The sequence below is a fragment of the Cygnus atratus genome, chromosome 5 (assembly GCF_013377495.2).
Source record: "Cygnus atratus isolate AKBS03 ecotype Queensland, Australia chromosome 5, CAtr_DNAZoo_HiC_assembly, whole genome shotgun sequence".
NCBI lineage: Eukaryota > Metazoa > Chordata > Aves > Anseriformes > Anatidae > Cygnus > Cygnus atratus.
In genome coordinates, this window is record NC_066366.1 from 16,377,260 (window position 1) to 16,404,609 (window position 27,350).

At 40.5% G+C, this 27,350-nt stretch overlaps 2 protein-coding genes across 53 annotated transcripts in view; one reads left to right on the plus strand and one right to left on the minus strand.

Moving 5' to 3' along the window:
* Positions 1-10,563, plus strand: part of SLC1A2 (solute carrier family 1 member 2) — a 94,348-nt gene extending 83,785 nt beyond the window's left edge. For all 3 annotated transcript variants that reach the window (XM_050711214.1, XM_035552298.2, XM_035552299.2), the window contains one exon: positions 33-10,563. In XM_050711214.1, coding sequence (XP_050567171.1) covers positions 33-107 — 75 coding nt within the window. In that variant the 3' untranslated portion in view covers positions 108-10,563. The remainder of the gene's footprint in view (positions 1-32) is intronic.
* A 4,427-nt stretch (positions 10,564-14,990) lies between these two features.
* Positions 14,991-27,350, minus strand: part of CD44 (CD44 molecule (Indian blood group)) — a 64,142-nt gene continuing 51,782 nt past the window's right edge. For 33 of the 50 annotated variants that reach the window (XM_035552293.2, XM_035552291.2, XM_050711202.1 and 30 more), the window contains 3 exons: positions 21,734-21,856; positions 20,410-20,488; positions 14,991-18,329 (listed from right to left, as the gene is read on the minus strand). In XM_035552293.2, the coding sequence (XP_035408186.1) occupies positions 18,113-18,329; positions 20,410-20,488; positions 21,734-21,856 (419 nt within the window). In that variant the 3' untranslated portion in view covers positions 14,991-18,112. Of the gene's footprint in view, positions 18,330-20,409; positions 20,489-21,733; positions 21,857-25,383; positions 25,571-26,463; positions 26,731-27,350 lie in introns of those variants that run through there. The other 17 variants (XM_050711190.1, XM_050711187.1, XM_050711184.1 and 14 more) reach the window with 6 other exon arrangements.

Consider the following 27,350-nt stretch of genomic DNA (forward strand, 5'->3'; position numbering starts at 1 on the left):
TTAAGTTGGTTGTTGATGATAATTACTTGCAGGTAACACTGGCAACCAATGGCAAATCTGCAGACTTCAGTGTGGTTGAAGAAGAGCCTTGGAAACATGAAAACTAAGGGAAGAGATTCCCAGCTCCATCTTTAATAAGCCCCGAAGCTCTCTTCTGGTAAAAGATACCATGATTAAGGAAGATTTCTCTCTCTCTCTTTTTTTTTTTTTTTTAATTTAACATCTACAGTTTCTGCTTACTTAATTTCTTAACTGAAACTTAGCAAAGATCTCATAAAGTCATTGTAGCGTCTTTGCCAAACAATGATCCGTAACCATCTGTCTCCCTTGTGTTACTGTTTGGATGATGCAGCTGGAGAATACTCCATGCAGTGCAATGTGCTCTCACCCGCCTCCCTGTTCATTCAAGACGCAGAGAATGTAAATGCTGCGAAATGGGAAGATCGCAATGCCAGTACAGTTCGCTACAGGGACTCAGGGTCACAAATTGTTTCAGATAAATATAACTTCATGCAGACCTCCAAGTGTTTCAGTGACTCTTGTGGCACACCTGATCTAGTTGGCACTGCATGGCTAAAATAGCTTTTGAAAATGCCCACAAAGATTTCTATTTGTTACAAGAATAAGAAGAACCTGGCACGGGAAGCACCGAATTTTTGTGCCTACTTGTACTTCAGACTGAACTTAGATCCAGGGGCAAGGTTAATGTATGGAAGTCAATAAATCATCCCAGACCTTTTGTTAGATTAGTACAACTAATACTTGACATTAAGACAAGACCTTAGATTTGCATGTACATATGATATGTTTTTGTCAGCTGTCCCAGGGCAGGTGCAGCTCCATTTTATTATGGGTCTGTGCTGCTCTGTGACCACAGTGCATCAGATAATACAAGGCAGTATTATTGCAGGGTGTAATAGTTCTTAAACCAATGTCTGATGTACAAAATATAGAATACCATGGGCTCAGTTATGTCATTCTTAGTCCAAGCAGGTAGCACCTTACTCTTCACCCTGCTCCACTGAAGTCTGAGGGATTACTCGTGTGGAAGGGGAGGCTCAAGTAAGGTACTACTAAGCGTGAGCAAGGATGTCATGATTGGGTACCTGATAATGATCTATAAAAAAAAATCTGAATATATTACACTAAATAATTGGGAGTTTTGAATGTAATCATCAGTAGCATTTGACTTGAAGTGTATGTCTTCCAAGTTCATGTCATAGGTCAGAGAATGGCTAAATCCTGAAATAATTACTAAGCCAAATTCCTTATTAAGGTCAGTGGAATTTGGCCAGGGCCAGAACTGAATGAAGAACACGCAAGAATTACAGGATTTAGACCAATGTGTTGAATTACTTCTCTCTTTCTCTGTTTTGTAGAGTAATGATTCATATACATTTCTAATGTCAGAGAAATGTTTCTTAGAGCACCTGGCATCTGAATTAACAAGATGGTGTTTTGTCAACATAATATAGCTGACTCATCCTGTCAGGAGAAATTACAGCCACAATAATCACCTTGTGAAGTGTTTTCTAAAGGTGCTTGTTAATACTCTGCAATGTTCAGACACTGGTGAACGCCTCTGTACTACTAGCAATGTTCTATAGCGCAGCTGAGCCAAGCAGCCCTGGGAGGCTGCACCCACAGAGCGAGCCCTGTGCAGTGTCTGGGGGAGCTCGCAGAGGTTCTCAGAGTGACTCTGAGTACAAGCATACCATGAGCTTAGGCATGGCCGAGAACAGAGCTGAAACATTTAGGGACACACACCATTGAGTGTCTGTGCATGGACTTTTTGTGGGTGTAAGCAGGAATAATGTGTTGAACTGTGGAGTGGTATATGGCTCTGTAGAAGCTATTAAAATATAATCTGCTTTTGCTCATCTGCATTCATATAAAGACCTCTGAAAACGCACATGGACATAAACCAGCAAAGGCTGCTTGCATGATGAGTGATGTGCAAGACCAAGTTCATTGTCAAAGCACCCCTCATTCACGTGTTGATGTGGACTACTCTTCTTGCCCTTGTATTTCTGTCCTCACTTACATCCATTGCTATGATCCTAAGCAAAATGGCCTATATAATTTAGCAAGTATTGAACCACTGTGAATGCTGTAGACTTCTAATGTATATTAGAGGTGGAGACCTTTTCCAGAGGTCTTGTGAATCATCTTAAGGATCCTTTTTTGATGAATGGAACCATAGGATATCCAGAGAAGCGATAGGCAGATGGTCTTCTCTTTTCTTCGGTCATTGGTATCATAATACCCAGAATTAACCTGGAGCTGCTGCTTCTCCCAGTACACACATGAATGCTCCCAAATGTTTTTTTCTTAAAGTGCATTTGTGATAGCAAGAAAAGAAAGCATTATGCCACCTGTCCTTATTGAACTGAAAGTCTGGGTATTGAGAGTGTCTGGGGATCAGGGTCCTAGTCTGCATTTGAAGACAATTTCTCTTCTGGGTTATGTGCCAGAAATGTGGCTGGGGCAGTGTGCAGGTACTCTGAAACGTTCCCTGTTCTGAGTCCGTGAGCTTGCATCAAGTGAAATTTGCTGTGACTGGAGTGGTGGTTATATCCAAGATCAGCACGCCGTGTTTGCCCAGTAGTGCCTGTCCTGCTGTCCTGCTCGCCACAGCAGTCTTTTAGCAGCAGCCACAGTGACCGCTTGCCTTGAGAGTGGCTTCAGAAAACCAGTCTGCAGACTTTTAGCTGTCTTTTGAAAGCGTTCAGCAGTTGGAAATGAAAAGGAATGCCAGCAACATGTGACTGGGCAGCTCCACAAAATTGCATATTGAGAAACACTTACTATGTGCTTACGCTTATCCGCCTGGGACGTGCTGTCCTTTGAAGAGTGATTCTTCAGATGGAGGCTAGGGGAGGAAGGAATGAGATGCTAGAAAAACTCCACCCACACAAGGGAAAATAAATTTGGGCCTTTTGATAGGACTGGAATAGCAGAATGTGATTTTAAAATGGTAATCCTGTAGATGCAGTAACTCAGGGAAGTTTCAAAAGATAATTATGGAGGCATTTCTCGACTTAAATGTGGATGTGGGAGAAGGAGAAATGTTGTTTTTGGTAAACTCCTCTGCTTTTAGCCTGGCTGAATATTTAATATAGTGTTACTCCAGCACATCACTGTATTTAACCATCAAAAAGCTTTCCATTTCGCTGGGAAAATGTAACTCATTCTTGGCTTGCATTTCTCGATTTGCTCATTCCACATGAGGCCGGGTTGCTACTTAACTAAATAAACAGAAACTAACCCAGGGCCCGGCCACTTCAGCTAATACAAGTTCACATTTCAGCAAGCAGGGCTGGTCACTGACTAGTCTCTTTTTAGTTTCACTAGGAATGTTGATGCATTCATTTGCATGTGGCAAATATTTTGTGTTTGTTTCCAGGACTGAGGTGGCAAAGTTAAAGGAAAAGCACAGTAGAAAGTGATTTGCTTTCTGTGCAGTTCCTGGAGGAATAACATTTCTCTCTTATGCTCACCTCGTGTGCTGCTCTGTCCGCCCCCCTGTTGTCTGTGCAGCTGTGATACCCTTTGCCCTTTACATTATTGGCAGCACTCTGGCACATGGGAAAGTCTAAACCAGGCAAAGACTCAGTTAATTGCATGACTAATTAAGTACATATGTATTTACTTTGTGCATTCACTGCTGAAGCTAGGTCGGCATTCTCTTGATACCTGTTCATTGAAACTAAAGCACACTGCACGCTGAAGCTAAAGAAGAGATGGAGCACTTTCCTACTGAGTTTTCTTCTTCACTGCTTCCCTTAGAGAACAAAGGCTGCACCAGCACTGTAAGAAGCATGCATGGTTCTTACACAGGAAGATGCTTCAGATAGGTAGGGGACAAGCCATGTGAACCATACTGATATGCGCTCCCTCCATTTGAATCAGTGAGAAACTCATTACATCTTTGAAAAGCTATGTTTGCTGTAGTGAAACCTGTGCCAGCAATGCTCTGGCTACAGAAGGTCCCACTGAAATCCAGGGGAATCACGGGCTTCCAGGAAAGGTCAGATCTCTTCCTGTCTCCGCTAAGTAATAAGGTGTTTCACAATCCTGTCTGAGTCAGTAGTCTTTGTCTGCTGCTTAAAATGAAGGCGATTCTCACACCCTCAAGGTTTTTGCCAAGATGCTTCTTTTTTTTTTTTTTTTTTTTGCCTAATTATTTCTGTGCTCTGCAAATCCAGCAATGAATTTAAAACTCAGCACAAAAATAGGGATCGCTGTCATTAAGTTTTTGTGTTTTTTTTTTTTTTTTCTGTTCCGTCCCTGACATACAGCTAACCTCCATTTCTTTCTCAAAGCACGTGGAATTCTAAACATTGTGCCACTCCAAAATGTGTGAGTAAGATGTGAGTAATATGGATTTCTGATTTATTTTCCAGCACTACCAGGGTCATTGCAATTCTGGTAGTCGACACTCAGAAGAGCAGACTGCTCATCTGAGAAGCTGCAGCAACAGTGCTTGAACAAATTTGTTCTGGCAACTGCCTGGTTTTTCTTTGCTTCCTCGCCTTCTCTTGTGTTGTTGCAGACTTGTTGTAGCAACACAGCAGCAATCGCACAAATCCCTAAAAACACAAGCAGCATTAAACCTCACCTCTGACATCCGCTTCTTTAAATAAATTTAAGAAAGCTCTGAGCTTTAGGCTCAGAGAAATGCTTTTGTGGAGACTTAACGGTATAACTATTTCTCTTTTCATTAGTTCCATTCATCTATTTTATTGCTGCATTTGAGTTCATTTACAGAAGGGTAAATAAGGGCACTTTATAAAAAATGTACTGTAATATTAGTCTGTTATGAGCCAGAAGACTATCCTTGATTTTATTACTGTGACTTCTAAGGACACGATAATAATAAGATATTTTTCATACTAGTCATTATAGTAGGTGTATGGCCCATTGGGCCAGTTCACCTCAGCTATCGCTCTGCTTGCATCCCTGTATAACATTGTGTGGAAGCTCCTGCTCCTGCTCCTACCAGAAAGCCCTCCCTGAACAGAGTCATTTTCTTTTCTCCAACAATACTGATGACTTCGAAGGAAAAATATTTTCCCAGTTTTCCTTATCTGAATAACTGTAAATAGAGGATAGCTTCAAGTGGTTTTTTTTTATTGTTTGTTTTGTTTTGATTTGTTTTTGGGGGGAGGGAAGGAATTACAATGCTGAAGTGTCAGAGAAAGCAGCTGGCTGTAAACAAAGTGTTCAGCTTCACCATGTTGTTTTTTAAAGAGTTATGTTCTTGTTCACAATTTAACCCCCCCCCCCAAAAAAAAAAAAAAAAATTAAATCTTTACAGATTATTAAATCCATATTCCTTCCAAAGCCATTGATCTTTCTTCCTGGCAGACACAGAGGCTGTGGCTCTCCCTAACCCTGATGCAGGCTCCGCAGTTCCGCATGCCTACAGCAGGACTCCCATTACGGTACACTGCACAAGGGGTGCCTCCCTCATTTTTTCCTCCCTCATTTTTTCCCCCTGGTCAAGTTTGATATTAAATTGAAATCTGCTGCTGTGAATGAGCCAAACAGCTGCTGATGCCTTGGTGCTGATCGTTCCTTTACTTCCTGCATGAGCAGGCTCTGAGGAACCATCCCATGGCTGTGCCCACCATCCCAGAGACTTCTTCCACGCTTTGGGGAAGCCTCGTGGCTTCCCACTACCAAGCTGATACAAATCCTCATGGATAAGGTGGTTGTGCTTTTGCAGCTAGGTTTTTTTTGAAAAAAAAACTAGAGCATATGACTGAGCCACCGAGTGGGTCTCTACCAGTCCAGGATGGAAATAACCAAGCTAAGGCAAGATTTGGGAAAGCACGAAGACAACTGAGATTTCTCACCCAACCTTTGATCCCCTTTTATGTCCGTGTTCTGCTGCAGAGCCAATGCTGACTGATGCTGGAGTGTCGAATCCTTCTAGTTTGATTTTTCAAAATTCAGGAGCCCCGCAATTGTTTTTAATGATGCTCTGTGGCATACACCATTACACGAAGGGAAACTGTCATAGGCAGCATCATACAACCTGGGTTGTCTAGTACCTTTATATTGTTTTGTAAATAAATAGAAGAGTTTGCAGGGATTTTTGTATCATTCTTTTCTATTTCTTTTCTACAGTTTTTCAAAGACTGTATGCAAACTGTGTTTACAAATTGATTTTGCTGTCAGTATTGTAGATTATCGCATGTCCATTTTGGTGTTTTGTATGGGCTTGTGAGTTCTTGTGTGTTACAGGTTGTCCTTCCTTCTTAAAAACAATTGCATACACTTTTATCCAGCATATCCTGTGCCCTTAAATATATCCCATTTCCCATGGTCCAGTGTGAGCTGTAGCTTGTAGAATGCATGAGAAAATGCTGCACATATATTAATATTGTTAAATATGATATGCTCAATCCTGACGTAGTTATTAATATAGGTTTTAGGTGTTTGTACTTGTTCTCTGGAAACTACAGTTTAGACTGAACTAAATTGCCTAGTATCTGTAATTTACAGACACTCATATTTTCATATAATATTTTCTATATGACCGTATAAGATAGGGGGATAGGCCTTTAAAGGTGATCTGTACCTTAGAACAAAAAGTTTTCTCATAACATTTAGGATCAATGAAATGTTTCTGTGTTATGTTTAGTGATGAATTATAAACAAAGCACAAAATGCAAGAAGCAAATAGGAATTTCAAGATGTCCTTAAATGCTGCAGTTCATTATAGAACAATGTTATAATAACCTGAACAATCTTCTAGATTGACTGTCTTGGGCAATTGCCCCTCATTTTTGTCATTTTTCCTGGTGTTACCTTTGCCAAATCTTGCAGTTCTTTCTTAGGACCTGATCATGTGTAATTGACTCACTCAGACTGCTGACGAAAGAAAATTGGAGAACTGGGTAGGCAAAAAATAGATTTTCAGGTACCTAGTCTGTCTTGCTACAATGTACATGAGTTCAGCCTGCAGAAAGACTTCATGACTTGGCCACCAATCTTTGCCTTCTTGAAAGGGGACCAACAGAACCACCATGGGACCAATGCAATTGGGTAGCATCTGTACAAATACCTCCTGCATTCTTATGTATTTTAGAGAGATCAAACACTATATTTTTTGACCAGGACAAGTGAAAGTTGCTTCTCTTTTATGGTCGTCTGTTCCCATTAGGCAAATACCTGTTGGCATTAAGGCCATGGCTACAATAATTTTATTTAATGAACGAAGTACTGTTTTGAGAGGAATAAAAATAAATTAATATAAATATTAATAACACCTATATCACAGAAAGTTTCCCTTATGGTCAACAAGTTTCTTGATCATGATTAAAAACAAAGAAAACATTGAACAGCAAATATTGCTATCCCAGTGTGACTGATACTGGGTATCTCTTCATCTATTCAGAAATCTGCAGGGTGTGGTATTCTGCTGAGGTTTTGGAGACTAAATTTCTGGTAGATATACATGTAGGAAGTGTGTTGATGTACCCTCGTATTTTAATCTCTTTCTTGTATTTTAAATCAATTGTACCAGGTATTATCTTAATAGGAACTGCAGGTAGAATAGTGTTAAGTGAGTCACTAATAGATGTAAAACCTTATTGATACCAGTTTTGACATTTTGTTGAAGCATGATGTCCAGTGCCTCTCTGCACTTAGTGTAGATAATGTAGCTATCAACGTGTAATTTCAGTGAAATGGTGTACACAGTATGGGTAGCGGTGCTTTAATTTAATTTGACTCGTCAGTGTGTATTGAGCCATAGCATCAAATTAGGCCACCTTTTAAAATTCCGTTTTACTTTCGGTTTTTGTTCTTTTGTCTGGGTTTGTTTTCCTTCTGGTCATTCAGCTGAGTCCATTACATAGTTTAGTAACTGTTTTATCTTTCGATTATGGGGTATCCTGTTCTGATAACATTCAGAATAATGTATGCAGTCAAGTTACTGTAAATACGTTGGTTTTAGTTTTCAGCTCTCTAACCAGCATGGTACGTGCTAGTACCTGCATGGGTGTGCTTCCCTGGCAGCGAGAGAAAGTGATGCCAGCATAGATGTGTTCCTCATGAGTACATTTGTTATGACACTAAAAATTAATGCACGCACAGAATGATTAGTTTATGTTTTGTTTTATTCTTGTTTGCTTGACGTGTTGGGACTGTACCACCAGAAGTTCAGTAAGTCACTGCTTAAATTAGCACAATGAGCAAGGGGGAAATCAATCTAGCTGCCTTATGCTGGATGCCCTGTCTGCTACTTGCACAGTGTGCTGCATGCTGCAGGCAGCAAGGGTTTGCCTGTCCTCTCTGAAGCACCAGCCCCTGCTGTGTCCCCTTGGTAGGAACAGACTATGAGGAAAATGCACAGACTCATGGGCAAGGATCCACTGCTTCTGACTGTGTTAGAAGAGGATATTGATAGCTACTGGAAATTAAGTGCAAAGCTAAGTGCTTCTCAGGCTACTGTAGTTGATGTCCAGGAGGCCTGTTATATACAAGAAGTATGTCTTATCATAAAACAAATAATAAAACAGACATATGAACTATGTATTCAGTGGCAAAATTATTCTGAAATCAGGGCTATAATCTGTAAGAAAATTACTTTTTGGGGATAAAAACTGAAGGTGGTTCTGAAAGATTTTGAGACAGCAAGAAAAAAAAACTGGTTCATGCCCAGGGTACGAGCCTGGTTCTCATAAATATGTTCATCCCCCGTAAGTGAAAAAAAATTAAAATTAGGCCCCAAAGCATGGGAAGTATCCTTCTTGCTGAGTCCTCCTACGATATTTCAGTGTGAATCACACGCTGTGGGCCTGTGCACTGCCTGCTCCTGCTCCTGATACTCCTTCCCCCTCTTAAAAGGGGCCAGTCATAAGATGGAATATTTTCAGATGCTTCAGCTGAAAATAATAAAAAGCAAGAGGGGTCAGGTTGGTCTTTTCCTTACACTCAAAAAGCTCCCCAGATTTTGAAATGACATACTGTACAGTATCTATAGCACACTTTATAAACTAAAGAATGCAGATAAAATTTCTCACAACTTGAGGCTCTGTTCTTGTATATTGTAGCTGGAATGCCTTGTAGACTAATTCTATTTTTGTAGTTCAGATCCTTACACTTATCTGTAGTCATTTGCTTTTAATGCTTTCTTATGGTGTAAACTGATTTCTGTAACTTTTATGTATAAAACAAACTGGACATTCTTTCTATACTGGAAATAGTCATGAATATAATATTTCACTAAGTGTTGTACCTCTTCTGTACATATCATCAATAAATGTTGATTCATAATTTTCCTGCCTTATACCTGTGAGTTTTACTGTCAGCCTGGACATAATTTGGGTGAGAGGTTAGATAAAGAAGACTGATGTGAGAGGCTGAGATCTGCAGGCAGGGTGGATGTTGGACCTGGATTTGCCAAAGCACCAGAAATCTGCCCCCTCATGTGTATGCTCTAAATGTTCCAGGGTGCCAGCTGCATCTGAGCTTCCTTGCTGCAAAGTCCAGGATGTGCTAACCACAGTGAACTCTAAAGCAGTCTTGGCAGTGAAGGCTAGAGGAGTAGGAAGAAATGTTAGAAGAGTAGGAGGATGCAATGAGTTGGTTGCAGTTGCTTTAGAAACATGCTTCGCTTCCCTGCCTGATAAAAAGTAAATCTCTTCATCTTAGCCTTAAACAAAAAATAAATTAAATAATAGACCCTTTTGCTGAACCCCTGCTAAACTTTGTAAAGAAATAAACTGCGTTTAGTACATGAATTGAGAGATGCTCATGGAAAGGGCCATGGCCTGAAGGACTGGCCGTTGCTATGTATGGAGAGAAAGCCCCGGCATTTATGATCCCAGCAGGACACAGTATGGATCTCACCTAACCACAACTAGGTGATTGATAGATGTAATCTAAACCAGTCTGTGAGGCGCAGCAGCCTGCACCTCCATGGGCTGCCATCCCAGCCGAGGGCAGCCCTCACCTGAGGAGCTTCCAAGGGAAGGCCCGGTGTAGCAGGAGCAGGCTGAAGGCCCCCTGCAGCACTGTGGTTTGTTACGGTGTCTGAGCCGCTGACGCAGGCTGCCAGAGGCAGGATATTACTGTGTTCAGACCTGGCCTTGTTCATAAATTAGCTCTGCTGCCATAAACCCCCTGGTCTCTTCAGAGCTCCGGATTCCCCATCACTGGCATACTCACGAAGCATTGACCATACTGAGAGCCATTCCTCTATCTCTTCTCAGGCATGAAAGAAAAAGAGAGAAGACTTCAGGGCTGCCAAACCTCCACCAGCCTCCTCCGTTGTATCGGTGCATGTAAACAGGACAAGGACATGAAAGAAACAGGTGGCCCCAACAGGCTGCGACGTAGGAGGGGAGCAGCGTAAAAAACAACCAGCTGGCAGGCTGGAAGGCACCCCCGCAGCAAGCACATGCATGGCCAGCAAGGACTGGCACCCCGACTGGGCTTGGGGCAGAGCTCCAGGGGTGCAAGGGTGGCTGCATAGGGCCTGTGCTGGCACCAGGCCCCTGACCCAGAAAGCAGGCAGCCACGGCTCCCCTCTGCTGCAGGGGGAGCAGGAAGGAAGTGACTGTGCACGCAATGCCGGGCCCTGCGGTCATGGTGGTGTTAGCGTAGCAGGCAGGTTCTGCAGTGATAAGCAAAATGCGTCAGCAGAGATGGATAAACAACAAAGCTGGTGGCTGCCCACTGAAACCCATGGGGAGGGGAGGCAAAGGAACTGGGCCTCTCACAGTATTAGGCCTAGGGCCTGTCCTTCACAGTGCTGCATTGCTAGTCATTCACGGTCGAACTGAAAAGAGGGTAGCAGTTCCCATAGTCGTTTGGTAAACCTGATCCTCATGGTACCCAGGGGCCTTCCTGGCTCATGTTCCCATGGCCTGAATCACTTGAGAGATTCTGCTGTGGAGACGCCCCCGAAAGAGAAGATTGGCTCCACACTCTGTGAAAGGTCAGGAACAGAGATGAGCCTAGGAAATACATCTAAAAATTCATTGCAGGGTTTCACCCAAGTTGCCAGGACTACCTAAATTGCTAGCATTAAACAGATATAGTTATCTTGCCTTTTACCAAGAATTTTGAAGGCAGTACTCTGAGTGGGGATTATTATGGAGAAGATTTTTCTGGGAGTTATTGAAAAATGCCTAAAAGATAATGCAGTCATTGGTCACAGCCAACATGGGTTCATGAGGGGAAAGTCCTGACTAAACAATTGTGCCCCCCTGCTCTGCACTGGTGTGTCCTCACCTCAAGCACTGTGTGTAGTTTTGGGCACCACAATGTAAGGAGGACATAAAACTATTAAAGAGTGCCCAAAGGAAGTGAAAGGTCTAAACGGGAAGATGTATGAGGTCACATTGTTCAGCCCTGAGCAGAGCAGGCTGAGGGGAGGCCTCACGGTGGCCTGAGGGGAGCGGAGGGGCAGGCGCTGAGCTCTGCTCTCTGGGGACAGTGACAGGACCCGAGGGAACGGTGTGGAGCTGGGACAGGGGAGGGCCAGGCTGGGTGTTAGGAAAAAGTTCTGCACCCAGAGTGTGGTCGGGCACTGGGACAGGCTCCCCAGGGATATGGTCACGTCACTGAGCCTGCCAGAGTTCAAGAAGTGATTGGACAACACTCTCATACATATGATTTTTCTCAGATATGATCAGAGGTCTGATTTTTGGGTGTTCTTGTGTGGAGTCAGGAGTTGGAACCAATGATCCTTGTGGGACCCTTACAACAGGATATTCTATGATTTTGTGATTCTGTGAGGTTGCTCTAAAAAGGCTCAGTGCATAAGATCCACAACTTTGCAGAAAGCCAGCACAAAGCTGACCCTCTCAGCTGTACCTGGGCTCAATTTCTGCCACATAAATGGCATGTAACCCACATGTAGGCTTTGAGTCTGCCCTCTGTGTGGGGGAACTTAACCCGTCATGAACACAGGAAAACTCTGTTGAGTCTCTAGCTGAACAAACAAGTATATTTACCCAGAGTTCATTTCAAACTTTCTCTTGACGAGTGAAAGAAACATTAACTAGAAAATGAACCACAAAAGAAATGCAGGGAAGTTCCGAATAACTGTAAACATAACGTGCCCCCACTGGTGAATCTGATGTCCCGCTGATGCAAAACGAAACATGCCTAATGGTGGTGATGACTGCTAAACTGTCCTTGCCCAGGAGCTGAGGAGCTGTGCTGCAGCCAGCTGAGACTGAGTAGTGGGCACTGGGCACAGCTTCGCTGAGTTCATCTTAGAGAAACTCATCATCCATGCTCAGTCTGAAATCTGCTGGAAGCTGTCTCTCTAAGCTGGCTAAGGAGGGGGTGCTGATAGCAATCACCAGCAGCAGCCCAAAAACAGATGCCTGTTGTTAAAAAGAACAGGCTGATAAAAAGTGGTGAATACAAACTCAGACTTAGTTTCCAATTGTGAGTCAAAACATACCCAGTTTATTACTGCTTGTTCTGGGTAAAATGAAAGCATGGAGTCTTGATTCACGAGAGGAAAATGTGGATGCTGAAAATGATCTAAGATTTTTTTTTGATTAAGCCAGGAAAAAGAATAGGCTTTTGAAAATGTGGTGCCAGAAGGCAGATGTACACTCACGACTGCAAGTAAATTTAGATTTAAGGCTAAAACTCTGCTGTGACCAAACCGTTTATGCACTGCAACACGGGACTAGCACATGGGCATTCAAGTTGACAACCCCCTAGCACGATGGCCTGAGGCAGGGCTTTCAGATGCCAGGTGCAAAACTCACAGTCTCTGGAAAAAAGGTGGAAAGCGTCTTCCTGTGTCCTCCTCTGTCCTGCGTTGCTCTGGGGGTTTGAAAGACTTTGGGACTAACTCAGCAGACCCTGAGTCTCTTATTTGTACAGCCACCACTGCCTCTGAACTGCATGCTGACTTCCTGCTGCCCGCCTACACACTCCTAACTTCAGCTGTGTATTTGGCATCACTTGCAATGCATCTGCTCGCCTCAGAGCCAGCACCAGAAAGAAGCTGCTGTTGAGCTTGAGTCTGTTAGGTGGGTGCTACAGAGACTTTTTTACTGAAAGTGTGAAAAGTCTTTTAGGGCTTTTTCACAGATGTACTTAAATTTATGTCAGATCCTATTTGACTTGACAAACTTTATTTTCCTGTAAATTTCTACATTTTTTAAGAATGGAAAATCAACTACTTATAAACATTTCACAGTACAAATGGAAAGACGTATTATGTATTAGGCATCTTCTTCCACAAAAAAAGTTACCTATTTCAGATATGAAACTATCTAAAACTATGTCTATTTCTGAAAACAAAAAATACTTATTTTCCCATTTGACAGTCTTTGTCCGTAACTTCATCATTTTAGTGTCTTTTTTTTTTTTTTTTCTGAAAGAAAACACAAAACTAATGCCATTTACATCAGCATTCCATGCATGGCAGAGGATGTATGAAAATGGTTTTTATCCATCCATTTATTCATCCAAACCCTTTTGCCTATAGAGTAAGAAGCTTTAATAAGTTTGCAAACCCTTGAAGCTATAGCTCAGGCAAAACCTTTCTGTTGTTTGCTGGAGCCCTGCAGACAAAATTGAAAGAAAGCTGTGTTTAAAGCATGTGTAAAGCTTTTACTGCCTCTGCTTTACCTGCACTTTAACAACAATCAGCTCCCTTGAAGTCAGGGGATCTTCTCTGAGGATGGATTCTCTTCTTTAATTTCAATTCTCAAACAAAAACAAAACCCAAAACAAAACAAAAAACACCAAAAACCTCCAAAGAACAACCCCCCAAAAAACGTTGCTGCATCACAGCTGACCTGTGTGAAGAGCCGTTTAAGTCTGGTGCTTTAAAAACAGGAAGATGAGCATAGAATAGAATAGAAATTTCTAGAATAGAAATATTCTAGAAATCTTGTCATTGCCTACCCATCCTTGAATGGGTGAGACAAGGAGGACAGAAAGTGAAGCTTCTGTGCTACACAAAAGACACTGTTAGTCATCTTTGCGAAGTTTGCACTTTGCCTCTCATTTCCCATAGCCACAGCTGGGTGCTCTCAGCGTGGCATTGGTGAATGCCACAGCAACACAGCAGAGTAATAGTGAGAAAGGAGCTACCAGGGAAAAATGGTCAAAATCAGTTTGCAAATCATGTGGTGAGTGCAGAGGGTGACCTGGAGGTGGGGGGTTCACAGGAAAAGGCCGATTCTTTTTCCCTTCTCTGAGCTATGAACCATTCAAGTGACAAAGTCCTGGGGATGTTGAGGGGACTTTCCCAGTCAGTGGCACAGAAATTTCACTCTTCCTCACTTCGTCTCCCAGTGACTGCGCTCTCCGTCTGCCCCGAATTCCCTGGAGTTCCCACCCTCAAAGTACCATTTCATGTTTCTTGCCCCCCAGAAAGAAATGAGAGCTTTGTCACCCATGCCCACAGAGCTGGAGCTGCTCCCCAGGGACCAGCCCACTTCAGCACTTTCCCTTCCACCTGTTTGTCCTCTCCCCTTCCACAAAGGAGAACTTGTCAGTGCATGTGGTTACCCAAAGGGGTCACGTTCTTTAACTAATCAAAATCTTGCAACCAGAGAAGTCTGAGCCTTCAGTTGTTTAATCAGGCCAAGAGATAGTTGCTGGCTAACAGCCTAATGTAGCATAAAATAAACCCAGTAACTGCTGGCACACGAAGTATGCTGAGGCAGAACACAGTTCTCAGAGGATTTTATTGCTTCCCTTCATCTACAGAAAGAGTGACTAGGAAGCCCTTACCAGGACGATATACAAATCTCTGCTTCTCCCCAGCACTGCGGCTATGTGTCGGTGTTTACGAGACACCTGGTAATTTTCTCCTAATAATATTCCAGCCAATGTACACTACTTAGCACAGAGGTAGTTGATGTTGGTGTTCTTGGCAAAGAACACACAGAAGACATCCCTATGAAGAAGAGACTGTTGTGCAGAAATACAATTTGGGGACTGATGTTGTGGGAAAGGGTTAAAATATCCACACAGATAGACATGAAGGCTGCACATCCTTTCACTGCTTTAATCAAACATTCCTTGTAAGAGCTTCAAGAAAATACAGGTGAAGCAATCACCCCGGACTGTTCGACGGAAATATTACATTCTCATAAAACATACAACCTCTCTTTTAAATATACGTACTGCTTTAAACATTACTTCTGTCTTACTGGGTTGATCTTAACTTGGACTGAGATATCCCAGAGATATTCAGCTCCGAGGGGAGCTGAACTTGTCGCTAACCCCCAGAGCAGCTGGGGAGCCCGTGGGTGCTGCAAGGTCCTGCAGCCTTCAGCTGAGTTTGGCTTGCAGCTTGCAAGCAGAACTGACCTCTGGCTCGCCACGGCTATATATTACTACCCTGCCGTATGCATCCTCTCTCCCACTAGTAACTTTAACCTTAATTTTTATGCTCAAGGTGGAGTCAAGTTTATTTTTGGAAGCTTATTTACATATTTTTTTTTTTAGCAATGTTATTTCTAATTACAATTTAGAGGTGTTATTTTCTTTCTTTTTGATTAATCTGTTAAATAAATACGCAAATATATCTAGTGCTCTGTATAAAAAACACATACACACAACAAGCAACCCCTGAAATAATAAAAAACAAGATTAATAAAAATATGTACTGTATTACATATATGAAATGGCCATCTAGTTTTGAAACTACAATGAAACTTAATTGCACTTCAGTTGCATGACATAATCTAAAAAGAATCAGTGTACATAAAATAATGGCACTGCCTTTTTAAAGAGAAATTGAGCATCTCCCTATTTAAAAATATAAAAAGAAGCCAACCAGTGTTGTCCATGCATTTATAGTTACTGAACATTAGATAAATTTCTCCATTGAACATCTCAGTAGGGAGATGAATAATCTCTCTCCCACTTTTTTTTTTTTTTTTTAAAAAAAAGAAAACTTTATCCTTCAAGACAGTGAAAAATCTCCTTTTGATTGTGGCTTATATTCAATTGGGATTTAAAGAGAGTCAAAGTTCTTATTCTGGATCTCCACACTTAGTGAAAAGAGTATATAATTACACATTATTGATTTATAATGAGAAAAAGAAAAGCTTGCTTAAAAACATTATGGGAATTAAAAATCAATGTAGAGTCAACAAACTTCCCACAACACAGCTCAGAATTAAAATATGTGCTTATGGCAGGGCTGAGAAATTTGACAATGGACCACATATACTGATAGTGTTAGTCACCTTGACCTTATTGGCTTCAGCTTGTTTGAACACCTTTGGAGCTGTGTGACTGCTCATAGATGAGACATCTTTACATACATGGAGTCAGAAAATGTCCTACGTGTACTCTGAAATCACATCTTGTCCTGGGGCCTTTTGCCCAAGTGTACATTTTCCCTGAGGAGATCTGCCTGCAGATACTAGGGCACTAAGCAACTCAATGAAACGCTTGGGAAACTGCTGAAGGGCTGTAACTGAGAACCATAAACACTATTTTGATTGTGCTTCGTATTCCAGTAAAGATCAGTGCTAGATAATGTTAATATTTAGCCAGCTGAATACTCATCCTCCAATTGCTTCAGATGGAGAACATAAAATAATATGCATTAGCAGAACGGTGTTTTCCAATGAAGGCGCTATGGTCAGTGAACAGGAACATCTGAATGGACTTCTCTTGGTATTCCCCATCCCACAGCTGACACACCTCACTGTATGCTATTACCTCTGGTTGATTTTGCTTGCATTTTTTTGGGGCAGCCCGATTAGAAGTTACAATTCGCCCTCCATTCCAATATGCTTTCTTAAAAATGGCACAGACCACTGGTAGTAAATAATTTTCTTTCTGGCAGTTCATATCAATATAATGCACAGCATCATAGCTTAATACAAATACTTTACATAATAGACATACAATGACAAAACAAAAGCATATGACAATGCAGCTGCAGCTATTTTACTATATTACATTGCTGGGAGAATTTCCTTTAAATCTCTTTGATCTTTTCTGTAGAATTTCAACTTCTGGTACCAGTAAACAAGCAGTATTTGTTTTGGTATTTTTAAAAAGAAGAAATAAAATGTGGAGAAAATAGAATTCAGAAGTGAGTGAGACCATAGAAAGGTAACTTTTAAAATATCAGCAAACTGGTGTAACGCAACAGTTACAGGGGAAACAAGCTTTACTAGGCTCAGCGTCTCCTAAGTACGATTGAGCAGGGGAAGGTAAAGACCTATTCTTCAGGAATAAAAATACTGTCATCATTGCTGATGATTTCAAATTCCTTGATTTGTGCATGCACAATAGAGCTGGGGTCATTCTGTTTTATTAATTATACTAACTAACAGACTCATTAAAAACATACACAAACTGGGACCAATGAAGGAGGGAGGGGGAAGAGCAATGAACACTTCAAAAACTCAAGGATAACTCTTCAAAAACTCAAGGATAACTGTACAGATTGTTAAGATAATAAAGTAATGATATTTATTATGTATCATCTCATGTTTTCATCTTTTTATTCCCCCTCCCAAAAAGACTTGCTGTATGCCCACAGACATTTTAAAACAATGATAAATAAGATTTGTCCTTCTGGGTTTTCCTTGTTACAGAATAAGTCATAAATCATTATAAAACGTCACTTTTTGATTTTACTGGCAGACTTTCAATGCACCTACTGCTCTTCCTGGCTGTAAGGCATTTCTGATAGATTCTGCTGTTTTAGACATTGTATAGGAGGCCTTTTTGGTTTAAGCTTCTTTTTTTTTTTGCTCGACATTTGTTGCTTGCTTACTCTTGTACCATGACAAGTTTAGTACCTTAAATACCTGTAAGATGGAGCAACTGGATACTTCTGTAGCTCCGCACAGCGAAGACACTGTATCTGGGGATCAATGATATACCCAGGACACAGTAAGTGTCCTCTGTGTAGGAATTGGGAACTGACGAATTTATGCAACTCTTGGGGCTTATTTCAGATAGCAAATGTCAATTTTGTAACTCAGACATCATTTTAAAATGATTAAAAATGAAGACAACTTAAGTTTAATCGTGTTCAAAAGACATCAGTAGCACAGTGCATCTGTGAATTCTGGCCCAAGTTCCATGTGATTTTGATTTCCCCAGCTCTGATCTACTTGGTGAGTTGGTACCATTACACTCCACTCTTCATATCCAGCTCCTGATGATTTTGTGTTTCGTCAATGGTGAGGAATTCGTCAGATGCTCCTGTTCGGTCATTTGACTGTTCTTTGTGAACCAAGTGCACCATTTCTTGTGATTTGCTGGCATCCCCATTTAATTCACTCGTCTTCCTGTCCTCCACTGCACCTTTGCCGTTATTGATCACGAGCTTTTTCTTCTGCCCACATCTAGAAAGAAATGAAAAGGAAATAAGTACCATAAATGGAGATTAATGGAAATAAGAAAAGAAAATTCAAGTCAATATTTAGAAAAAGGTGCTTAGAGATGAAACTTGTGTCTGTCAGTGCAGACCTATGCAATGCAAGGCGTAAGGTGTCGCCACACTGCATATTTTATTTTTGAAAGAATCCACAATTATATACATAAACTTTTGCAGGATCCTACTGATTCAGTTACTATCCAGTGTCATTATAGACAGGACTAACATGCATTACTGAAAGCTAGAAAAGATTTTCTAAGGTGTGGATATATCCACATTTATGACCTTTGTATATATCCCAGTATACAGACAGGGTCATTGTACATCCGGACTTTGGACCAAGTGGGCTGGGTATTCTTCAAGGCAGTAGAAATTAATAGTTACACAGATATCGGATTTGCCCTAGTCCGTTAAAACTCTGGGTACACTGCGCTGAATATCCCACTTGTTGTCCTTGAATGGCCTAGTGTAAACTGAATGCCCAGAGGTGTGTTAAGAGGGACACTAATTTTCTGAAGTTTTACTTTAAAGCATTTTCTTCTTCGTTGAAACAGATTTTGTCCGAATGACTAATTTGGCAGTTTAATTATACCACTATTTTTTTGAAGTATTACTTTTTTCATGCTTACTGACTGATAGGTAAGGATTATTTTATCCAAAGCAGCTCAGTTTGCTGTGTGAATGCTATGCACACACTTGGGAATGATTCCTGCTCTGCAGCTATGAAATGCTGAAAGAGAGGCCACAGCCTCTCAAAAGAGCAGCTCAGATTTTCTTTCCTGACATGATGGTCAGGCTGTGCCGCACCCAATGTTGGACTCTGGATGGAGATCCTAACACTTTTTACAACAGGAACCAGACAGCGGCATTCTTCTTTGCAACAGGAGGAATAATAAAAAAATAAACAATCAAACAAGGAAACTGCCTCACACTGAACCTTGGGCCATTTTTTTTTTTTTGGTGAAGATAACACAAATTTTATTAAAACAAGACCAATTCAACAACATCAACAACAACCCTATAGTGAAGCAATTTGCTATTCACTGAGAAGGACCAATTGCTTGGTGGAAATGCTTGAGATCCCTGCCATACTGACTTTGTAACTACGAAGGCCAAGTCTATTGATTTCTGAATCAAGAAGCTAACTACCTTGAAACCAAAGCCTACAGCCCACAGGCTTTTACAGGCAGCCAGAATGAGAGTGAAACTGGAGAAGCTGCTGTCAACATTCCTTTTAACTGACAGCATTATAAAAATAAATCTGCAGTTCTCATTTTTAAGTAAATGAATGCTTGGAATATTCTCACTTTATTGCTCGGATAACCCTGAATGCTCAGTCCACCTTTTCACCTACCCAGTTCCCTTGCAGCACAGCTGCAGAGCTACTTTCAGATGAGCTGATGCTCGTGTGCAGTGTGGTGACTGCACAGCACCTCCCTCCCTGGGTCTGCAGCAGATTATCACTTAGCAGAATAGATGAATCTCTTAATTATTTTGAAACACATGTTTCAAGAATACCAGATTATGTCCGTGCTTCAAAGACTGATCTTCGTAGGGTTTGATGCGTATTGGTAGGATCCAATCCATGAACCCTGCACACCCACAGACGCATGTGCACTTTTTCTCCTTGGGTCTCAATCCCAGCTGCATGGCAGCTTTAAGTAAAAGATATGTTTTTTCCACTTGCAGTATCTAGGACGTAATTTTTAGCTTTGACATTGTTTCAGTTCTCGTCAGATACAGTCTATAATTAGTCATACTGGCCCTATTTGTCTGTTTCTATGGTGCCTCTGGGCTAAGAGGGAAGAAACAATGGCAGCCTCTGCTTTTGTACGCGAAGCAGAGTGATGTATAAATCAATAAGCCGTGCTGTTCGGGGCTTGTAACTCCAGAGTCACTTAACAGAAAGAAAGGTATAGATTTTTCCATCTCACCATATGCCTTATATCCTTCCTATTTCACCATGACCTCTAAAAGATATGTGGCAGTGCTTTATTCCAGCACCCACATCATGCTGTGGTGTGCTTCAAAGTGCAGGGCTACCTTACCTCCTCCGACTGCTGACGGCGATGCACACTGCAAGGATCAACGCCAGTGCCAAGAGAGCAGCAACGATGATCAGCCATTCTGGGGGGAGTCAAGAGAGGGGGAGAGAATGTGTTAATCCATCCCATGTAATTTTGCAGTTTCACAGATGCTTGTGCATTCTTTAGGCTGCAAGACTTTTTGAATGAATGTTTGTTCACTTTGCAAATTGCTTCTGTGCAAATCAGGTACATTTTCATCAGTCACACTGCCTATGTGATCAAAGAAAGTGCTCAGCTATACCCAGGCCAACTCCGATGAAATACCTGGCCACTTCTAGCATCTAGAATCAGTGTATTTTAGATGGCATAGGTGAAGAGTTGTGTCATTGATTTATTCCAAGTGCAGAAGAAAAGGCTTAGTGTTGACACATCTGCAATCCCATGTACAAAAGTAGGTTGGCTTTAAGGTAGAGTGAAATGTCTACATTCATTTTTATTTTATTTTTTTTAATTTAAAATCTTACTTTAAGGGAGATCTTAAAAAAGCCAAATCCTAAACAAAAAAAAAAAATAGAAGGAACTACAAAACCAGGATAAAGAGGTAAAACTGGAAAGGACCCAAAGAGATCACCTCAGTTATATTTCACTCCAGTGAAACAGAATGAATAAGAACATCTCTGAGAAATGTTCCATTTGCTCTCAGCATTTTTAATAACGGAGATTTCACAACCTTCTCCATAGCCTGTTCTTCATGCTGTTCATATTATGTTACCTTACCAAATTTTATCTTTGTGCTCTTCTCTGTTTTTTCTATATAATTAATTCAATGCCTCAAATTGAATGCAGCACTTCAGCTCGGGACTTGCCAGGCCTACTTAGAGTGGAATAATTACTCTCTGTGCCTTAAAAATGATGTTCTGTTAATACATCCCAGAAAAAAAAGTCATTCTTTTGCAATTGTATCATTGTGTTGGCTTCTTTCTATTCTATTTTAACCTGCAAGCCCTTTTCTGTAACACTTATCAGACATTGTTTTCCCGGAATATTCTCAAAGTTATGATACTTTGCATATATCTTTACTGAATTTTCCCTGATTGCATATCAATTTATGAAAATTATTTATCTCTTAATCCTGTTCTCCAAAATGCATGATTTCTCTCATCTACACAGTGCTAGAATATTTTATGAGTTGCAATATGCTCCATTTCTCAGACTCTCAGTGACAATGTGATTCAGAACAAAACCTGAACAACTATACTTGATGTACATTTTCATCTCTTATTTCAGTTCATATTACTATCATAATGTACTTAAATTGTTAAAAGATATGAATTCAGAAGCCTACCTGGTACCTGGGCTGACCTTGGTTGTGACGTTATTGTTGTTGTTGCGTTCTCTCCAGGGTTGGAAGTGGGTTCAACATTTCCCTTGCGTGATCCATGATCACCATCTATAATGGATGTAGATCCTAAAGAACAAAACTATATGTTACTCTAAATATCTTTAGTGAATATATAACAGGGAAGTAAAAAATGATGACTTTCACAATACAAAAAAAATATTTCTAGAAAGTTCACACCGAGGTCATTAAAAAGTATTTATATGGAAACCTATTATGAAGACTATAATCATCATACTCTGAACTATGGCTAGTTTTCATACTCTGAATAACAAAGCTCAGGGTTTTTCCCTTTCCCCACTCTCATATGTTTCATTTTTGATTATGCAATAATTTCATGAACCAAAACGGAATTGTAATTGCTTAGAAATTTTCTGGAGAGAAGGTAAAGACTTCTGAATGTTGGAAACTTTTTGAAGAGGCTTTTGTTGTATAAGCCAAAGGTCTTGTCTGTTCCGTGGAGAAAAGAGAATGACAAAAGAGTAGAGGGAGAAAAAGAATTTGACTTTCTTATTTAAATTGAAAATGGTCAATATGGAGAAATTTTAAGGCTTTTTTTTTAAATTTTATTCCTATACAGGATAATATGGAATTTCTAAAACTTTCCTACTTTCATAAAATAGAAGTATAGTACTCTGGATGGTTTTAAATTTAATAGCTATGTATAAAGTGGGACCTTAAAAATTCTAAGTATTCTCTCTAATAGCAAAAATACTCTATGTAAACTTAGATATGGATTCCTTGGCTCTTTTTAATGTTTTTTAATTTGGTTCTAAGACTGAATTAGATCTTAAGTTCAAATGCATACTTCCAGTCTCACATATTTCCTGTGATGGTCACACTGCTTGAAGTTTTATGTGATGACAGTAATATTTGTGGCCCACTCTATTGCCATATGGGTATCCCATGTCTAAAATTATCTGTATGTTATAGATACGGTAGTTTCACATGGGACTACAACTTCATTATCGGTACAAAAACAATATTACAGATCTCCACCTCTCTGAATTCTTCCAGACACTGATAGAGCAAATTAGACACTCACTCTAATCAGCTGTAAAGTTCTTATTCTGTCACACACATTGCAGCTCTCTTCTAGCCAGCCTTTCTGATCTCATTTCCTAATGGCAGCTGGCAAATACAAAACTAAGAAGCACATTTTCCTCCTGTTAAGCATAGCCAACAAGTAGTTGAACATTCCAGATGTTTTCATTACTTTTGTTAACAAGGAACTTATTGACCAATGAGTTGGTTTGTGCTATCTCACCCCAAAGGACAGAGCACTAACTCAGCACCTATGGGACCTAGTCTAGCCTCCAAGAAAGCTGAGCAAGAGGACTGTACTGACTTGTCTGCCTGACATGTCAGCAGATATTTTTAAGGTGCTTCAAATCATCCTTGTGAAATGGCAGAGCTTTTTCACCAAAAAAGCCCTTAGAAAGACATTTATTAAAGATTCCTGTGTTAAGAGAACTGCTAAATTTGCTCTTCCCCTCCCCTGAGCACTGAGAAGAAACAGGATTTGGTCATGTCCCCTGGTGTTCTGGCTCCTGGGAAGTGCCTGCAGAAGGCAGGGAGGGCTCCTCGGTTGCACTCTACATTTCATTTTGATGACATACTAGTTTTTCTTCTTTTTGACAATTATTTTTTGGATTCCTTCAGTAGACTGATTTGTTATTCCACTACGGCACTTGGACAACAGGTCAGTCATTAGAGTGATGTCAGACAACAGCTTAAACATTTCTATAGAGGAAAAGCAAGTGGAAGAAGGGAGTATACTACATGAAACCATTAATTTGTTTGGAGGGAGCCTTCAACTAGTGTCTGTCAATATATTAATGAATCTTTTTCACTCCAATACAGCTTTATAGGGCAACGTTAAAAATGAAAGAACCCTTCAATAAATTAACTTAAAAAAATGACAACAGTAGTGTCCTAGTAATCCTCTTATACTATGTTTTTACAAAGCACAAAGGGTAGGTAAGTGAGAAAAATAAGGAAGTTTAAGAAGATGGCCTTATGAAACTTTGCCAGGGCACTGGCAATGCAAAGATTCTACACAGGCATTCACCTAGAAAGAGGTGTTAAAACCAGTCCTTACAGGTTTTATATGCTCAAAACAGAAAGGTAGGAAACCTTTTTTCAAAGTTTGTAATGTCTGTACAGTAAATTAAGGAGGCTGCTTGGACTAATCAATTTAATAGGGCAGTGGGTGTCAAGAAATGAGTTTGTCGTAGTAGGAAAGAGTTACTAAAAATATTTATCTTTCCAATAAAATGCTAATACATGTTTTGCATTTATATTGCGGTGCCTATGTCAAAATACTTTAACCGTGGTTTTGGTAGGTTTGATTTTACTGTGCCTATATAAAAATCTGGAAAAAAAAAAAAAAAAGAAGACAAATTCTACCTGATAACGTATGAATTAACATTAATTAATTAAAATAGACTCCACCAAACTGAGTGGAGTTATCCCAGGGTAAAAGTGTTGAGAGAAATCAGACATACCTAGAAACATTTAGCTGTCACTCCAAATTCCATTTTTAACTCAAGTCTTTCAAAATTAGTGTTTTCACTGGAAGCAAATTCTAACTCCTAACCATTATGAACAATAAAATTATCTTTAAAGTGCTTGCTGTATGACATTATACAAGTATATAATCATGTTTGTGTGTAAAGAATGACCACAGAGCATTGGCCAAACCTGACAAGGTTCCACTAACTTCCAGGAAAGCGCATGGAAGTAGTATTTGGATTAGTGTGTAAGATAACTAGATTCTGAAAAAAACAAAAAAACAAAAAAAACAAACAAACAAACAAACAAAAAAAACAACAAAAAAAACCTATTACCATGATGTGTTTAGGAACAAGGAAAAGTCCCTTCATTTCCTGTACTATTAAGAAGTTACCAAAAAAAAAAAAAAAAGATATTTGTAGTGTAATAAGTAAACATGGTTACTGTTAACTCCACTAACTTTATCAGAAGAATAACACTTAAAAAAAGAAACTGTTCCTGAAGGAAATGTCAGTTAAAACCCACTACATGTAGCTATAATTACTCATTGGCAAGATACCAACAGCAGAGGTACCTAGCGGGGGGGATAAAAAAAAAAAAAAGGACTGCAGAGGGAATTACTTTTTCTTGCTATATATTCAACTGACACAGAAGGAATGAGGACAGGGGAAAAGCGAAAGACAATTAAGTGTTACAGAGATGTCACTTGTGCCATCAAATAGGAAGAAAAAATGCTATCATGTGTATATGGGCATGAGGAGAAAGCTTATGCTTTTTCATTTTATGAGATATGTTGTCACATACAGATAGTAAAATGTAAGAAAAAGTTATTTGCAAAACAGTACTTTCAGTCATTTGGCAAAAGTCCTCTGCTTTGCAGAGTAAAAGATTTCCTTTCATGGCATATTAAAAGGGGATCATAAACACATCTAGAAATGCCAATAATAATAAACAAAAAAGCAAATTATAATATGAGCATAACTGAAAACCCTGGTTAGTGCAAATACTTTCAGAGGATCATCATTGTCCCAAACAACAAGTGACATGGAAAAATGAAAACCATTTTAATTTGTACTTCTTACTAGGAGGAAGAGGGGTCTGTAATTGATTGTGACGATCATCAATGTCTGAAAAAAACTCCAGGCACCAAATTGACATAAGAGCTGTCTGTGGTATTTGCTTGTTCACTTTCACTTCCAGGCTGAGTGCTGGGTGCCAACGGCTCTTTGGTAGCTTCCTCTCGGCTGACAACATCCGCGGACTCTGTGACTGCCATGATGACAGCACGATCAGCTTCAAACGTTAATGCTCACCAAACCACCACCCACGTTATTTCCCTCTTTCTGTATCACAGCAAGTCAGAAAGGACGTCCTTCTGTCTGGTTTAAAGCACGGCAGGAGAAGGATGAAGAGAAGGCCTCCCCTTCCTCTTCCACGCTGCCACTGGCTTTTGAGACCCTTAAGCAACACTTGCTTGTTGTGTTGGAGGGAGACGTTGGCTGTACCCACGTATCCCAGTGACAGATGGAGAGGGAAGACCTTCAGAAGAAGAAACCACAGCAGCAAAAACCTGACCCTGTAACTCAGGAGTGAGCAGCCATACCACAGCCCGATCCGTGGTGGTCGTGCCTGTGAATCCCCCAGCGAGGAGTAAGGAATGGAAGGCAGAATTTTTGGGATATAATTCTTGCGTGATTGCTCTGCTCTCACCATCAGGACAGTCCTCCTTGGTGACGGTGTCACTGCTGAGTCACAGGAGCAGATCACCCAATTAATTCCACCAGAGCACCTCCACCACACCAATCACAGCACCAAAGCATACCAAGCCTGACCCCACCAAGGCGCAATATGGGAGGATGGGGCTGGGAACTTGGGATCACCAAGGCACATGACTTGCAGAAGAAGAGACAGGAGGCCACCCAGCAACATGCTTCAGCAAAGACCAGAAACCACCAAATGGACCAGGAAGAAGTCCCCTGCGACCATTCCACAAGGTCGTTCTAGCAACAGCACAGATCCCACCACAGATTTTTGGGTTGCAAGTCCGCAATAGGGTTGTAGATCCCCAAGATGAGAAAGATAGTGAAAGGCGTCAGATTCAGAAGAAATAATGCCTCATTTCACACAGCACGTGAGAAATGAGTATGATCCATTATTCTTACTGGTACCCATCAGGAGAGAGTCATCTTCAGCTTCGTTCGTACTAGCAGGATTCAGCCCGTGGAGGACCTCACCCCCAGGGGCATCTGTGGGATGTGTGATGCCTTCAGTGCCCCATCCTGCTTCATTGCCTGAAGACAGAGGTGGCTGCGTTGAGTCTTCATGATAAGCACCATCAGGAGTGGCAAGAGCTGTTACGATGACTCGAGGTGCCCACACTTCCTGGGTTACATCTTCTGGTTCCAGAACATCAATGCTGGCTGTTACTGCTGTGATGTGATGATGGCTAAGTTAACCTCAAAGATATTTACAAAATCCCACCTTATCAATTTTTCTCTCTTCATTTCATTTAACTAGGTCTACCTTTTCCTTGGTGAAGGGTTGGGGCAAGCAAACAAGATCTGTATCTGTCATTATTATTATTATTATTTTCTGTTCCTTTAACTATGATTTATTGATTATTCTAATAGTTGCTTACTCATTTCCCCTAATATCAGTGAGCTTTGAAGTATGTAAAAACTATTTAAAGAATAGATAGCAGCTACTTAGACCTGACTATTTAAGATTAAGATCATCATCATCAATCTAATAAAATATCCTTTTTAGTGTATTTTTCATCCCTGATTTCCCATGAGATTATGCATGCTGGTCTCCCAACAGAATAATTCAAAATGAATTCTAATGGAAAATTGAGGAAATTAATTAATTAATATCCTTCCCACAATCACTCATACGGTGCTCTTTTCTAAAGAGACTGCTGCTGATGCAAAAGAGTAAGGATGTCCAAAAAACATGCAAAAAATAGCATAGCCTAACTAATGCACTTGCAGAAATTGCAAATGCTCCAAAATATGAACAGAATAATAAAGACTAATATTCATGCAAAATT